The sequence below is a fragment of the Cygnus olor genome, chromosome 8 (assembly GCF_009769625.2).
Source record: "Cygnus olor isolate bCygOlo1 chromosome 8, bCygOlo1.pri.v2, whole genome shotgun sequence".
NCBI classification, from domain to species: Eukaryota; Metazoa; Chordata; class Aves; order Anseriformes; family Anatidae; genus Cygnus; species Cygnus olor.
Genome location: NC_049176.1, coordinates 27,176,637 through 27,191,429, shown reverse-complemented (window position 1 = coordinate 27,191,429; position 14,793 = coordinate 27,176,637). Strand labels below are relative to the sequence as shown.

The following is a 14,793-nucleotide window of genomic DNA, read 5'->3' as shown; positions in this document are numbered from 1 at the left end:
GCCCTGCAGCTACGAAGTTTCAGCAGCGTGGCTCCCAGGTAGTTTCTCTGGGGTCTGAAGGGTCCACTGCTGCTCCAAGAGACGTTTCCTGTGTTTAACTAAAGCTCCAGAGACAGCAGAGGGTATATGGTGAATGCCTGTTCCATTCAGCCCTGTGGCCAAAAGACTTCTCTGGCAAAGGCTTAGTCCTTCTGGAGCCGCTGCCATACCTGGCCTTGGTGGGATGGGCAAGCCGCGGACAAGAAAAAGCACAGATGTGACTCCACCAGTGGCGGAGGTGTGACCAGGGCCTTCGTGGAAGTGGGTTAGTGGGGCTCTTCCTCAACTGCTCCGGCTTGCTTTGGGAATGCCGGGTCAGGCCTGTCCCCTGAGCGGGACTGCCCCACGCTCCTGGGCTGGCCCAAGTCCCAGATGTCTGAGGAGAATTTTCCATCCGGCAGGAACCAACCCGTCCCTGCCTTCCACTGAGCAGTGCCACCAGAAGCAAACCCTTACTCAGCCCTTTTCTTTGAAAGGACAGTGCCATCTGTTGCAGCTCAATTTGTATTTCTTGCAGTGAAGTTTGAAAAATACCGTATGAGGAACGACTGAAAACTAATACTTTTCCTTGTCTTGGCTGAAACCTGGGTGTAAAGCTTTACCCTGCTACAATGACTAAGGCACTCGAACAATTTACTTGCATTCACTCATTCTAAGTATGTTCCCCACTCCTGTTTCTGGACATGTTTCTCAGCTTACACAATTTTAAATTAAAACTGACCCGTGTCTAAGTTGCTTTCTGAGGAGTGATGTCATTTTGATTCTGTCATTACGATTAGCACAGGAAGTCCGCGTAAAGGAACATAAATCATTTTCTAACTGCCTTCCCTGCTAATGAAGACCTGAAAGCAGCACTGCATTACCATGCTTGCTTTTTTTTTTTTTAGCAACATAATTTATATCTGCAAAATAAATGTTTCCATAGTTTTGCCATCGTGGAAATAACGCCTTTCAAGTATTTCATTTTCCCATATTGTGATGTGATATGTGAAGTTTTTCTGAATTTTCTTTTTCTAGGCTTGCTCCCAACATAATCTCTCCGCTTGTCAGCCCCCTGAAAGCATTAGTTCCACCTTCCCTATTGCAGAAGCACGGCTCTCCATCATCACACAGCCAGTCACCGAATGGGCAGCAGTTTTCTGGAATACCAAATAAACCATATGCTCAATTTCAAAACCAGTCTGTACAGCAGGGATCTCAAGGTAACTCTTCCTTTCTATTTATTTATTTATTTATTCATTTATTTATTAATTAATTTTTAAAAGTTGTTAAGCTTTCCTGATTTGTAGTTGGGGAAAAAGAATTGATTTTAGTTTTTGCATTTTCTGCCAATATTGTTTTAAGGGACCGACAGCATTTCAATGAGAACTCCTATTTTAAGAAGTTTTGTTTCATACAGAGTAACATTTTCAGACCGCTTCATACTGTGATATCATATCATACTAGGGAAAGCTATCACAAAAGCTGATCCATTGCATTTATTCATTTTTTTTTAGAACATGGCTTCAAAAAGGTCTCCTCACAAGAATGTGTTATGCCCCCAAATAACTCAGTGATTTAATGATCAAGTGAACTATTTAGCCCTGTCTCACTCCTTGATTGTCAGTAAGGATTGCTCTCCCAGCACAACTGGCTGTGCACCTCATCTGACTGATTAGCCAGCCTTCAGCCAGATTGGAGAGAGTGACCCTGGCAAAGCAAGAGTCATTTTTAGTTTGCTTGCTAAAATAGATGGGTTGAAACACACTTGGCAATGCCCTGCTCTGTCCATTGGTGGTGCTGTACTAGGCATGAACTTAGACAAAGAAAAATGATTTTGCTATTTAATATTTGGCAGTTTGGCTTATGTATGATATAATATAATAATCTGCAAAGGCACTTTGCATAACTATAGAGTGTCAGCATGTTTTGAGGACAGGAATGGGGACAGCTAAGCAGCTACCCTACTGCTTAAGGTAAAACATTTTTTTGTTGTTCTGAGTTACCTAGCCTTTATAATGGGGAACTTATTTTCCTATTCCACAGTTCTGCTGGGGGAAATAATTAATGTTTCTACATTTTTTTGAGGTACAAATTAGCAAGTGATATTATTATCACAGATTCTTCCAAGTAACAGGAGCCTGCATACTTAAGAAATATGTCATATAATGCGGATGGTATGCTGCTTAAGCGTGGTGAATATTCACAATAAAGAAGTGTGCAAGACATCTGTCTGGTCGCAAGTATAACCAAGCATATAAGTTTATACAGGCAGATAACCATTTTTTTGAAACTCACTTCACAGCTGTACTGTCATTTGTATAAGGTCATTTTTGGCTGGCAAAGTAACACATGTGATCAATTTACCAGTGCGTAAAATAGGTTTGCTTTCTCTGAATAAATTCTAAGGCTAGGTCTGAAACGCAGGATTTTAACACAAAGCCAATAAGCAATTCACAGCTGTAATGGGGTTCCGTATCCCAGCAGTTCCTTCTGCCCTTCAATCTCTGAGGACTATTTTTGATCTTTGGTTGGACTGCCTTAGTCTGAAAAGTTAAAGCAGATTATATTAAATGATTTGTGCCAAAGGAAAAACTAACTCAACCTGATGCTCAACAGATTACTCAATTTAAAAAGATTAACTCTGTGAGGGAAAAGTGGCAGATTTATGATAGCATATAATGATATATGATTATGTTACTATAATGAGCTAAATAACTACAAACCACAAGAGGAAAGTTTAGCAGCTCATTACTATGGCAGAAACAAATGCATAGACAGAACAAGTTTTGAACCACTTAAATAAATTGACTTTATTCCTTAAGAAAACCACATTTCCTTTTGAATGAATTGTTGCTTTCTAAGTGTTATGTCGTGTGGTTTTGAAAAAGCAATAATTTTCCACTTTGGCCAAATGTTGAAGTATTATTATAAATTCATTATGGAAATGGTCATTCAAAAATCAATTTTGATTAGCAGCCTTTGAAATCAATTGATCTGTAACCTGTACTTAGCTATAGTTGCTATAAGTCTTTTTTGACTCTCAGTTCATTAATAGCATGTTTTTCTAATGGAATCTGTAGTAATTTTGTAGTTTTTAATTTTTACTGAAAAAGGAGTACTCTATAAGTTTAACTGTGGAACTAGGTGCCTGTATAGAAGCATATAAATATTGTGGATCTGCAGGTTTTTTTCAAGACATCAAGCTTCACCAAGCTGGAAGCAGAAATATTGATAACAAAAGAATAATAAGCTGACATTATTTATGTGTTTAAAGCTGGTAGTAGTAAGATCACATGGAAATTATTATATGCTGGAAGAATTTGGCAGGCGATAGAATCCTGTAGTTATTTATACCTGACATGCTTTCTCCTCAGAAATTTTATGGAATTTGAAGAGCTTAGATTTATTTGTACATACATGTAAATGCCATGACATAAAAAGATGGCATTTAATACACATATTCCAATTATTTGCTCATGACATCATTCATTTTAAAGCTCCTTCAAGTTTTCTAGGTTGTGCCTTAGAGAAACAGAGGCAGCCAGTGCACTGTGTGAAGTGGCTAACTGCAGCTTTTCTGTCACAAATTATTTCAAAGCAAAATTTTAGCTAAATGTTATGCTTGGAACTCAGTTTATTCCTTTATTAACTGTTATATTTCTACATCTACTGTACATAAAACATTTAATAGTGATCATTTAAACTGACAGGACATTTAGTAAATTCTTCACTTGAAAATTAACCTCAGAAAATTTGGTTTAAATCAAACAAACTGAAGGAAAATCTGAAATGCATGTGGAAAAAAAAATATTGGTAAAGCACTTGTTGCCAAATTGGTGCTACACTTTTGCTCTCCCAGAAGGAGCAGTGATGTTTGCACCAGACAAGCCTCCCTGCCTACTTCATATTTTAGCCACTGAGGAGACTTTGAAGAACTTGTAAAAAATATTCCGTGTTTCTTTTTCACTAATCAACCATATGTAGTTGCTAATTGAACCATTAGTTATGGGACTTTAATCATATCTTAGCTCCTACTATTTTCTGAGGTAGGTGGTGGGGGATAAGTCAGGTAGAAGCAAAGCATTTCAGAAAAACTAAAGGAACCGTAACTGAATTGGGACAGGAAAACAGGACTTACGAGAAGCCACTGAGGGAACTGGGGCTGTTTAGTCTGGAGAAAAAGAGGCTGAGGGGAGACCTCATCACTCTCTACAGCTACCTGAAAGGCGGTTGCAGTGAGAATCATAGGATCATAGAGTGGTTTGGGTTGAGGAGGGTGTTGGTCTCTTCTCTCAGGTGATAAGTGATGAGACATGACAAAATAGTCTCAGGTTGTGCCATGGAAGGTTTAGATTGGGTATTAGAAAGAATTTCTTTAAGAGGAGGGTGGTTAAGCATTGGAACAGGCTGCCCTGGGAAGTGTGGAATCCCCATCCCCGGAGGTATTGAAGAGAGGTGTGGACATGGCACTTGTGATGGGACTCGGTAGGAATGGTGGTGGTTGAACTTGATGATCGTAAAGGTCCTTTCCAAATCAAATGATTCTATGATTGTATAATGAAATTGAATGAACCTCTCCTTAATACTGCATGTTTTAAAAACAGTAAGGTCTATCTTGTATTGCATATGTAAATCAACCACTGTATTGTCTGCAAGCATCAATTTCATTTCCTGTGGTTGTGTAACATGAATGAAATCTTATCTGGCAAGGGTACCAGTTGTTACAAAAGTCCCTGTGGTTGCTTTAACTCACATGGCCTTTCCATCTTGTCTAATGACTTTGGTTTTCAGGAACACTTAGCATTTCAACAAGCTGGCAATTTTCCCTTTTTATTAGTGTAAAAGTTGCCGGAGGCTCAGATCCTCTGAAGCAGACTGACTGGCCTCTTGAGTCATGCCAGGCTGTGGAGGGCCATCAGCAAAAGCCAATCAGCCTCATACCAAAAGAAACTCTCCAACTGTGCTGCTGAAACAGCGGGCAGGAGAATAGGAAGTATAGAAAAAGTCATGAAGAAAATCTTACTGACATAGCAACTCACTGATCCTGCTATCATACAGCCTGGAGATACGCCAGCTTCAGTCATTCCAAGACTGATTTCCACCTTTCAGGATTGACATTCAACTAGTTACATATTCAAATAAAGCTTTTAATTCTGCAAGCACAAGTTTTCCTACCCAAGTGTTGTTTCATCCCCAGTTTAAGTGCAGGGACAGTTTCAGACAGACCACTCTTCCCATAGCCATCACTCCTTTTCTGACGCATGCATGGAATGCCTTCCATAAAGCCTCCACCCTGTTCTATATAGGGTCCTACTGATTTATCATTTCTATGAAGCTGATGAAAAAGGAAGTAAACTTTTATTATATTGCTGAGGTCCAAAGGGTTAGAAGTCCCATTTTTAAGAGTCATGGTGTGCTTTACTTGACCAATATTCTTTCTGCAACCTTTCCCTTCCTAAATCTGTCCTTTTCCTCTAGTTTGCTGCCGTTATCACATCTGCAGGCACATTAGGGCAAGAATGGTGCATTTCTCAATATTTTCTTTGGGAAGCACTTTTCAGGAATTTGAGCACATACAACAGTATAATTACAGTAGTATTTTCCTACATTGTGCCTCTTCACTGGACAGTTCTAGTAATACTTTTTGCACTGCCTTTTCAGATTATCACTCAGTGATGCTGATGGATAGATACTGCAATCGAAAAGAGAATTTGATTGCTTATGGCAGCTCTTCCCCAGACTTCTGATTCAGAGGCAGACAACTGCCTCAGATATTTTTTCCTGAGCAGCTAGAGAGTGTAATTTTAAATACCGCAAAAGAAACCTTTACCTATAGGTCTTGAGCAAATCCTGGAACCACCTAGTTTCAATCCAGTTCTGTCATGCTTGGCTATTCTTGGATATTCTAAGCCACTGTGCCAGCACTGCAGATCATAAAGGTTTTAATTGATTTAACAAAGGCAAGCTAGGAAGCATGACGAAAGGGCAGCAATTATAGAGACAGAGAAAATACACATCATGCCTTCCCCAGAAGTGTATAGCATTCCCCAGAATGTGTATAGCAGACATTCTGGAAAAGGGTCTTTTTTTTTCCCCTCTAGCAATTTATGTAAGTGCTCTCTGCAACCAGCTATACCTCATCTGAAGCCAAGTGTCTCATTTTTTTCACTGCTCATCGCAAAAGGATATGTTTTTAGAAGGCTTACAGCAAGTTCATGTTTTGTAAACAGAAAAGTCAGGGTAATTATCAAAAGCCAATCAATTAAGCACTGTACCTAAAACCACATCAGAAGATGGCTTTGCTACCTCTCCTAAGAGCTTCTTGCTTTTCTGAGCCAGACTCTCCAGTCAGTAAATAGAGGTGGCTGACTATTTATTCTGAGTAAAGACATACATCATTTAGTAGTCTGCTTTCCAAATTTCTGGGCCACCTTCTGCATAGCAGCAAAAACGGACTGCTTCAGTACAGTGTGCTTAGTGTCTTTATCTAATATAGTCATCCATTAGTACTTCACCAATCATGGATATCAACAATTTTTTTTTTTTTTTTTTTGTGGTGGAGGATCACAGGTTTTCAAGAAATGAATCATCTAATCCTTGCACATACTGCCAAAACACATATTAAACTGTGAAACTTCAGAGCAAATCTTTCACCACTGGATGAGTTCATTGCATTTCTACTAAAGAATTGCCTCACTTAGCCTTATTTATTACCGTCATAGAAAAACATGACCAGAATTCAGACAGGCCCTGAACTCTGCCTGATGTTATCTACTTGATCAAACTTTGGTAGTAAAAGAAAAAGGTAGAAAAAGGGAGAAGATCTTTCCTAACAGGAAAAAAAAAACAACTTATACACTGCATGATTTGTAGGGGACAAATTCCACTCCGTACAGTACCTAGGCACCCTGGTGACAGGGACAGGCATTATTACATTTCTAAGCAAACTAAATAGCTGCACAACTGGCCCGGCAAACCTGGTCTTGTGCTGGTGAGTGGAGCAGTGCTGACTCCTGTCAGCTGCAGAGCTGGCTGTGGCTCTGTTTGACTGAACTGCCTGAAGCTTTTGCAGTTGATCTTCAGGAAGCGTTTCAGTCTAACTGAAGAAGACAGGGGAAGAAAGATAACAGTCCTTGGTTTTTGTGGCAATTTGGGAAAAATCCTGATGGCACATTCTAGACTTTAAGCCTGACTTGGTTGACTTTAGTCACCTATAAGGGAAGGAAAATAATTTCAGAAGGGACTTCAGGAGAAGATAGGAAAAGAGAGAGTTAATCTCAATGTGCAATTAGTGTGCATCACATCTGGAGTCAGGAAGAGGCTACTGGGGCAGGAGGAACGAGGAGAATTAAATCAGACCATGTTTGGTATAAATTTTGTGGCATGCTTTGAGGTCATCCTTATGGGAGCAAATAACATCATCTTTTAAGATGTTGGCACAAACTTGCAAGTTGTAAAATTCCTTCCTCAGCAATTAATTTGTCCTTTACTACTAAATGTCTTCTTTGTTGTGTGCAATTCATTCACAATGTCTGCAAGCAAAAACAAAACTACTGATCCACTAGAAATACATATGAAAATATATAAAAGCAGGAGATGAAAATTCAGGGTACAAAAGTCACATGCCCCAAAAGCAGAATGACTGAAGCAGCCAGAGACTCTGCAGATTTATCTTGGCACTTTGCAGAAGCAAGAAACAAGTAATCTCTAACTGAGCCCTAAGTCTTCAGCTGATGGCCACCTGGAGACAGACCTGCACCTCTAGTTTGGTTCTACTTACAGACCGTGACCCTCTGTGTTCACTGAAGAGTTTTCACTTGAAATAAGAGCAGTCTGAGAAAGGAGGGGTTTAAGGTATTCTTAAAGGTATTTGGAAGAAAAAGTGCTGTCTCCAGCAGTGTGTAATGCACCTTGGATGAGAAAAGCCTTTACTCTGCTGCAAATAGAGGAGCATTCATTTAAATATTGCATTATTGTATTAAAATTAAAAGTAATTCACTATAGAAGCGTTCCCTTAGGGGCTGAGCTTCCTGGACCTGATCCAGTGAAGTACTTACTACTTCTCTTTGAACACAATTGGGCTGTTGACTTCATTCATCCATTCTGTCCTATTGCTTGAAATAAAGCACATCCTTAAGATTTTTGCTTGATGGGGATTACAGTCCACAGCACCTTGTGGGACTAAGTCTGATGTAGCTTTTCTATTATTACGCCTTATAGAATAGCATGATCATTTTTCCATAGTTAAAACTGAGGAACTGAAGAAACCCCACAATAGTAATGAAATACTGTGACAGAAATGGAGCTAATACCATTGCAGCAGTGTTAAAATGTGTATGCAATATCTGTTTTCAGGTTACCAAGGCAGCTTTCACTCAATACAAAACTGTTTCCACTACGGAGACTGCTACAGAACAATGGACCAGTCTGTCACCAGCGATGTGCTAACAGGGGAATCCCATTGCTTCAATCCTCTGAGACAGAATGGCTATCACATACTCAATGCACCTTTAGCTTCAACAGGTAATTTTTTTCTGCCTATAAAGAATTACCCATATATTTTTAGCAGGAGGGGAAGAGAACATATTTTGAAGTCAGTACTATTAGAAAAATATGTTTGCACTAGAAACTAAGTCACTGCAATTCATCTGACTCTATAAAAATCCCACTAGGAAAGCAAATTTTTCTTTAATCCAATATTGGTTTGACAGACAAATTCTCCTTTCATTATGCTGGATATTACAGGGAACGCACAGCTTCAAGAGAGCTGACAAACAAGACATTTCTCACATTCGTTATGTGGGGTGTTCATAGTAGATGTCTTCACATATGCTCAGGCAGGCTTTTATGATCAGACTGTAGTTGAGAAGATAGCAAAATTCTGAAGAAAATAGCAGCTGGAGCTTCATGTCCATCTAAGAATAAACGGATGGCTTAGCTTTACAATACTGATGTTTACAAAATGGAAAGACCCTGCTTTGGGAAATTTGGCTAAAAATATTACTTAGTTCCGTTTTGTTTGGAAGTTCCTTTTTATTTGTGCTGCTCATTGTGTGTGCTGTGCACATTCATTGCAGTTGTATTTCCCTGTTCAGCTACATATTTGCATAGTGTAAAATTTTCAATAAGTTACAATAGCTAGAAGACTATAGTACTTCAATATGTAGGCATTCATTTTTATAAAGCATTTTTTCTACTTTTAAAACCACAATTAAGAGTTGACAGAATTACTGAAATCAAACAAAATGTGAGTATTGTCAGGGCCATGAAATAGTATCATTTACCCCAATCTTTACTTACATATCTTCAAGAAATTTTTCATGTTTGAATTCAGGAGGGCACCTCAGCTAAGGACGATACTGAAAACATATGTTTAAATGCTTTTTGAAATGGGGTCTAAGTCAGACCACAAAATTAGAGTTGACTTTCCTGTTTGTTTTGTATTAAAGGAGACTCTGTTCAGAGAGAGCATGCATGCATTTGTCTGGTGTTCCGTACTAGAAAGTGTATGCATCAGTGACTAGCACAAGGGAAAAGTTTAAGATGAAGTTTCAAATTCAACTTTGAATTCTTTTGTGTTATTCATAAGTTTGATGTTACTAAAACAAAATTTTTTTTTCATGTTAACATCAAATTTCAAGTTTAGATTGACAGACTGCAATATTTAAAGAACAGACTAAATAAACTTTCCAAAAGAAATTGTAGGAGCAAAGAATAATACTATGGCAAGACACCAACTTCAACAACAGTTGATTTTTCTGTCTGGGGCTAAACTATTATGAAATGTTTCTGTGTAATATTTTTGTTTTTAGAGTGGTTATTGAGGTATGCAAATACTTAGAGGCTGAAACACATATATATATGTGAAATATATAAATCTTATCTCATCATTTTCTGTGTCAAAAAGAACCATTGAGGTTGGCAAGATTCATCAAGGCTATGTATTAATTTTTTTCAGGCTTTTATAGCACCATTAATATTAAATGAGTTCTCATCTCACAGGAATGCCAAATGTGACTGGCAAACAGCTGTTCCATGAATCACATTAACAGTCAATAAATTTTTATTTTCTGTTCAGGACTTTGGATAGTTTACTCTATCTGGAATCTAATAATGATTTCTGGGGTGTATGCTTATCTTGGGTTTTGTCCATCTGCGGTTGTGCATCCACCCTGTGTACAGGCTCATCAAATAGAAATTAGCATAGCGTAAACACTCACAAAGCTTATCAAAATACCAGTCACTCCACTTGGACTGACACCCAGCACAGGGCAGATAAACAGGCTAACTTTGTCTTTCGGGAACTTTGGCCATATGCTGCATGCCAGAATTCTGCAAACAGCAGAATTTGACCCGTAAACTAACAGTAAATGAGTACGTCGTAGGAAAATGCAGAACTATAAATAAGTGGAGAATTTTGTCTCTAATAATAAAAACAGACCCAATAGTAAGCTACCTGTCATTACATCCTAAGGACCAACCTGACAGGACTCCAACACTGCCTTTCCCAGCAGTGCCACACAGCTCGGAGGCCTCACCTAAAAGCCTGGAGCAGTTAGGTTCTGCCACACCTAGGCGCACACATGTGCAGCGTTAGGCAGGCTGAAGAGATGAGAAACACTGAACAGAAGGAGCAGCCTCATTTTCTAGAGGGGGAGATCCTAACAAGAAGGATCTTAACAAGAGAGATCTTAACAAGAAGGATCTTGCTCCATGTGTTGTCTCAGCTGACTTCATGCTGCTGATGATCATTGAAATTGTGCTAGGTGGGCTCTGTGGGCTGGGCGCAGGGGTCAGAACCCTGTGCCGAAGTGCATCCAGACACTTTCTTAAAGACCCAACTCAAAGCAGGTGGTACAGGCAAACCTGTTCCTTACCACAGGGGTGCTCAGCTCAGGGTGGGTTACAACACCTTTGGAGGGTGTTCACTGTGAAAGGAGAAGGACAGAGAAACTCCTCCCCACCACAGTGGCTTTCTGGTAGCCTGGTAAGCACAAGCCATCTCAGACAGGTGAGGAGCCAGCAGCATGGTGAGCTTTGGTGGGCTGAGGACAAAATGGTGCACAGCTCCTTTCACTCGTCCTGTGAGCCTGACCCAACCTAGACACCGCTTCCCCATGCTCGTCCAGACCTTGCCTCTGCAGTATGGAGGGATACAACAAATGTAGGATCCAAATTTCTCCAGGACCTTAAGCTTAAGAGCAGCTGGGAGACACATGGAACATTTTCGTAAGTGCCATTAAAAAGAAAAACATACAAAACAAGAGGACTACATCACTTTTAGCTCACACTTACTAGGATCCTTGCCCATTCATTGTTTAGACATCCTATTCAGATAATAACTGTAAAGTCCCAAGGGAGTCATGCTCCGATACTTGCACTTCACTTGCAAATGGGTAGCCGTCCACAGAAATGAATGGGAGCTTCATACACTATGACACAAATGCCCGTGGAGATTAGTTTGTGTATCTCCTGGGTAAGGCTTTGATGGTAAATCCTATTGTCTTGTCATTAGCACTGTGCCGTGCTGCATAATCCCAGGCCTCAAACTATGCTTCCTTCCTTATATGTACTGCTGTTAAATCATGTCCATACAACTTGTCACGCTTGCAGGCTATGAGGCAATCTCTGAAGCTCAATGTGCGTCTGAAGACATGGTGTCCAACGGAACTGACGAGAACGGATTTTTCCAGAACAGCGCCTTTGATCACTGCTTGAATCACATTCCTCCCATCTATACAGATACCTAAGAGCAGTGCTGACCTTCCTTCCTTTATTATACCTATAACTGTGTATGTAATAACAAAGGTGTTGCTCAAGTACTTTTATTTAGTCTGTATCCCTATATGTGCTCATTTAAATAAACACCTCACATTTACCAAACCATTTTATACATGAATAGTCTGTATAAGATAATATTGGAACCTGTTCCTTTGCTGTGGCACTTTGAAATTCATGCTTTAAGGGAATGAGGAGCATTTCAAGCAGCTTGTTTTGTAAGTTCTCTCCATAAAGTGTAAATGTAAGTTATATAATAAACTTGTAAAGATTTTTTTTTCCTGAAAAGTATGTTTCAGTTTGAGAATGTTGGTCCCTTTAACCAGTTTTCAATTAACTCATTGGTCAATTCTTTTCTCTTCTTCTTTTTTTTTTTTTTTAACTAAAAGGATTTTTTTTTTTAATCACAGACCTCATGTATATAAAAATCTTTTGCTCGGCTGGTTTTATATTTTCAGTTTTACAAGAAAGCATTAAAAACTGGAAACAAGTCTACTGTCATTTCTTACAATCATTGGTCTGCCTGATAAATCCTAATATCACATTCTTAACATGCCCGACAGTGATGTAGACCAAGCAGCGACATTTCAGCAAGTGTGAAATTAAAGCAGCTCAGGTATACATGGGGAAAACCAAGGGGCCTGCAGAATCCCAGTGAAAGGGCCAGAAGCTGCCCATGCCAGGAGCACAGCAGCCCGAGGCACCTGTCCTGTGCCCGTCGGAGCCAGGGGAGCTCACCTGAAATGCTGCTGATGCCCAACACATTCCTCACCACCAGGCAAATCTTCACAGGTACCACCACCAACTCCCAGACTGAGAATTAGTTCCTCTCTGGCAAATACCCTTCACCTGCAGCTCACAGTTACCTGAGCTACTGTGGGGCACCACGGAAAAGCTCACACTGGGTCAAACCTTCCCAGTGACCGAGGATGGTGCTTCTCCTCCTTCGCTCTCTCCTCCCCACTACCAGGATCTGCTTGGCAGCCCCGTGCTTGTGCAGTGCTGTCGAGGCCCTTCCCTCGTGCCAGGCATCCCAGTGCTAAGCCTCATCCCTTTGGTTTTCAGGCCTGTAAACCAACTAGCTGCTCCCTAGAGGAACAGCCTACACCAAGGAGTAGCTGCTAGAAGATGGCATGCCCCCCCCCAAAAGGACCGGCAGAAAAATGTCAAGCACCTGGCTTGAGCAAAATAGTAAATTCCATGGGGGAAAAAAAAGCTAAATTCGGTGGCATGTTAAGAAAATACCACATTTTACAGCTGCGTAATCAGAATCCACTGAGCAGCCCCCGAGCTGAATGGGGTGATTCTTTGGTAGCACTTGCAGGAGTGGTGTTAGCAGGTCCACAGGACTGCCGTTCTCCTTACAGTCACAAAGATATACAACCACAGTGAATATATATATATATTTTAAAGCACAATTTGGTGGCAACGTGTGAACCCAGCAGCCAAAGTACTGGGGAAATGCAGTAGCAGTGTGAAACCAGAGGTCTCCAATGCCCCAGCCACTCTGAGTGTCCTTTGCAGCCCCACCATGGGCTGCCGGCTGGAACTCTTGGCAGTTTCTAGCTTTAGCAAACATTTTGTAAGGAATCAGAAGGGTACCGTGAGAGTGTCCCAGGCCTGCAGACAACCCTCAGGCAGCAACTTTCGACGTGACCAAGACCCTGCCCTCTGCAAGAGTGTTAGCTCCAAGACCAGCCCTCAGCCTTTGGCCCCCAGCTCCCTGCCTCTGTTGGGCACTTTGCAAACCCTTGCAAAGCAGTGCCAGGGTGGCAGCTGAGGAGAAATTAGAGAAAAGAAACACAAAAATGACACTGAAGGAGCACAACCAACATTAAAGGCCCAGAAATGCGGGATGCAGCTCAGGTCCAGCACGGCACCTGGTGGCTCAGAAATCCTCTCCCACATGAGCATCGAGCACCTAGGTGCTACTGCACCTCTCCCCAGCCAAAACGACCTCTGCAAATTAGGGAAAAACCCTGGATGCCATCTTATAGCAGCATGTGTAGCACCAGGGCTGGTTTGTGCCAACCACAAAGCCTACATGGATGCATTTTACTTGTTTCCCCAGCACCTGGTTGCACCTCGTTAGTGTATGTGAGGGTGCCTCTGTGCCCAATTTAGCTTTTTGTCCTCAAGAAATTTGAATGAAACTTAGACATTCAGGAAGCTTTAGAGTTAGTCACTAGAGAACAAGGTGCATAGGGGAACCTTTTGTAAACAGTTCCTCAAGATCTCTGGCTCTCAAGGACGCCCTGTCCCAGCTGCAAACCCATGAGCTGTGGCTGCCCTGCCTGCCACAAGCCATCCCTGGCAGCACTGACTCACCGTTCCTCTCCTGGAATTAGATGTAAAAAGGCTCCAGTTTATGCTTTAAGCCTCTGCACACAGCTTTGCTTCCGGTACCTGCCACATTTGGCTGTCTGTCCCGTTCCCTACCTACTCAGATGCATCAGCTTTTTTCGTCTCAGACGTAAGCAGCCCAAACTCTTCCCCTGCCATGTTAAGAAAGGGGGCAGGTAATAATAACTTAATGACTGCCCAGCAGCACAAACTCCAGAGCTTTCAAAGGAGGGCTTAGAAAAATCATATCCAGAGCCCAAGAAAGCTGTAATGGCTGATACAGAAATCAAAATCATTCCCATGTTCCAATTAGTTGGAGACATTAAAATGAAATCGTGCCTTAAAAGCATGATTAATCTCATTTCCTAAAAATTAAAGAAATCCTTCTAAAACTGACATTTTAAAGTTAAAAATACAAACCAACCAAACCTAAACATATTTGATCAATTACAAAAATATTTATGTCACAACAACCAGGCTGTTCAAAACCACACAATGATTCACAAAGGTCTGGGAAACTTAAAGCATAGCAGCTGGAGTGATGATTTAATTCCAGAATCTGTGTGAATCAGGTTTTCTGTAAATTAAAAGGATAGATTCAGAGAAATGCAAAGGCACTCATTTGAGTCCGTACGGTTTGGAAAGTTATCC

At 40.7% G+C, this 14,793-nt stretch overlaps 1 protein-coding gene across 4 annotated transcripts in view; it reads left to right on the top strand.

Annotated features, from left to right (window-relative positions):
- Positions 1-12,283, top strand: part of GLIS1 (GLIS family zinc finger 1) — a 191,747-nt gene extending 179,464 nt beyond the window's left edge. For 2 of the 4 annotated variants that reach the window (XM_040565433.1, XM_040565432.1), the window contains exons 8-10: positions 1,057-1,241; positions 8,377-8,544; positions 11,635-12,283. In XM_040565433.1, the coding sequence (XP_040421367.1) occupies positions 1,057-1,241; positions 8,377-8,544; positions 11,635-11,771 (490 nt within the window). In that variant the 3' untranslated portion in view covers positions 11,772-12,283. The remainder of the gene's footprint in view (positions 1-1,056; positions 1,242-8,376; positions 8,545-11,634) is intronic. The other 2 variants (XM_040565434.1, XM_040565435.1) reach the window with 2 other exon arrangements.
- Positions 12,284-14,793: the final 2,510 nt, after the last annotated feature.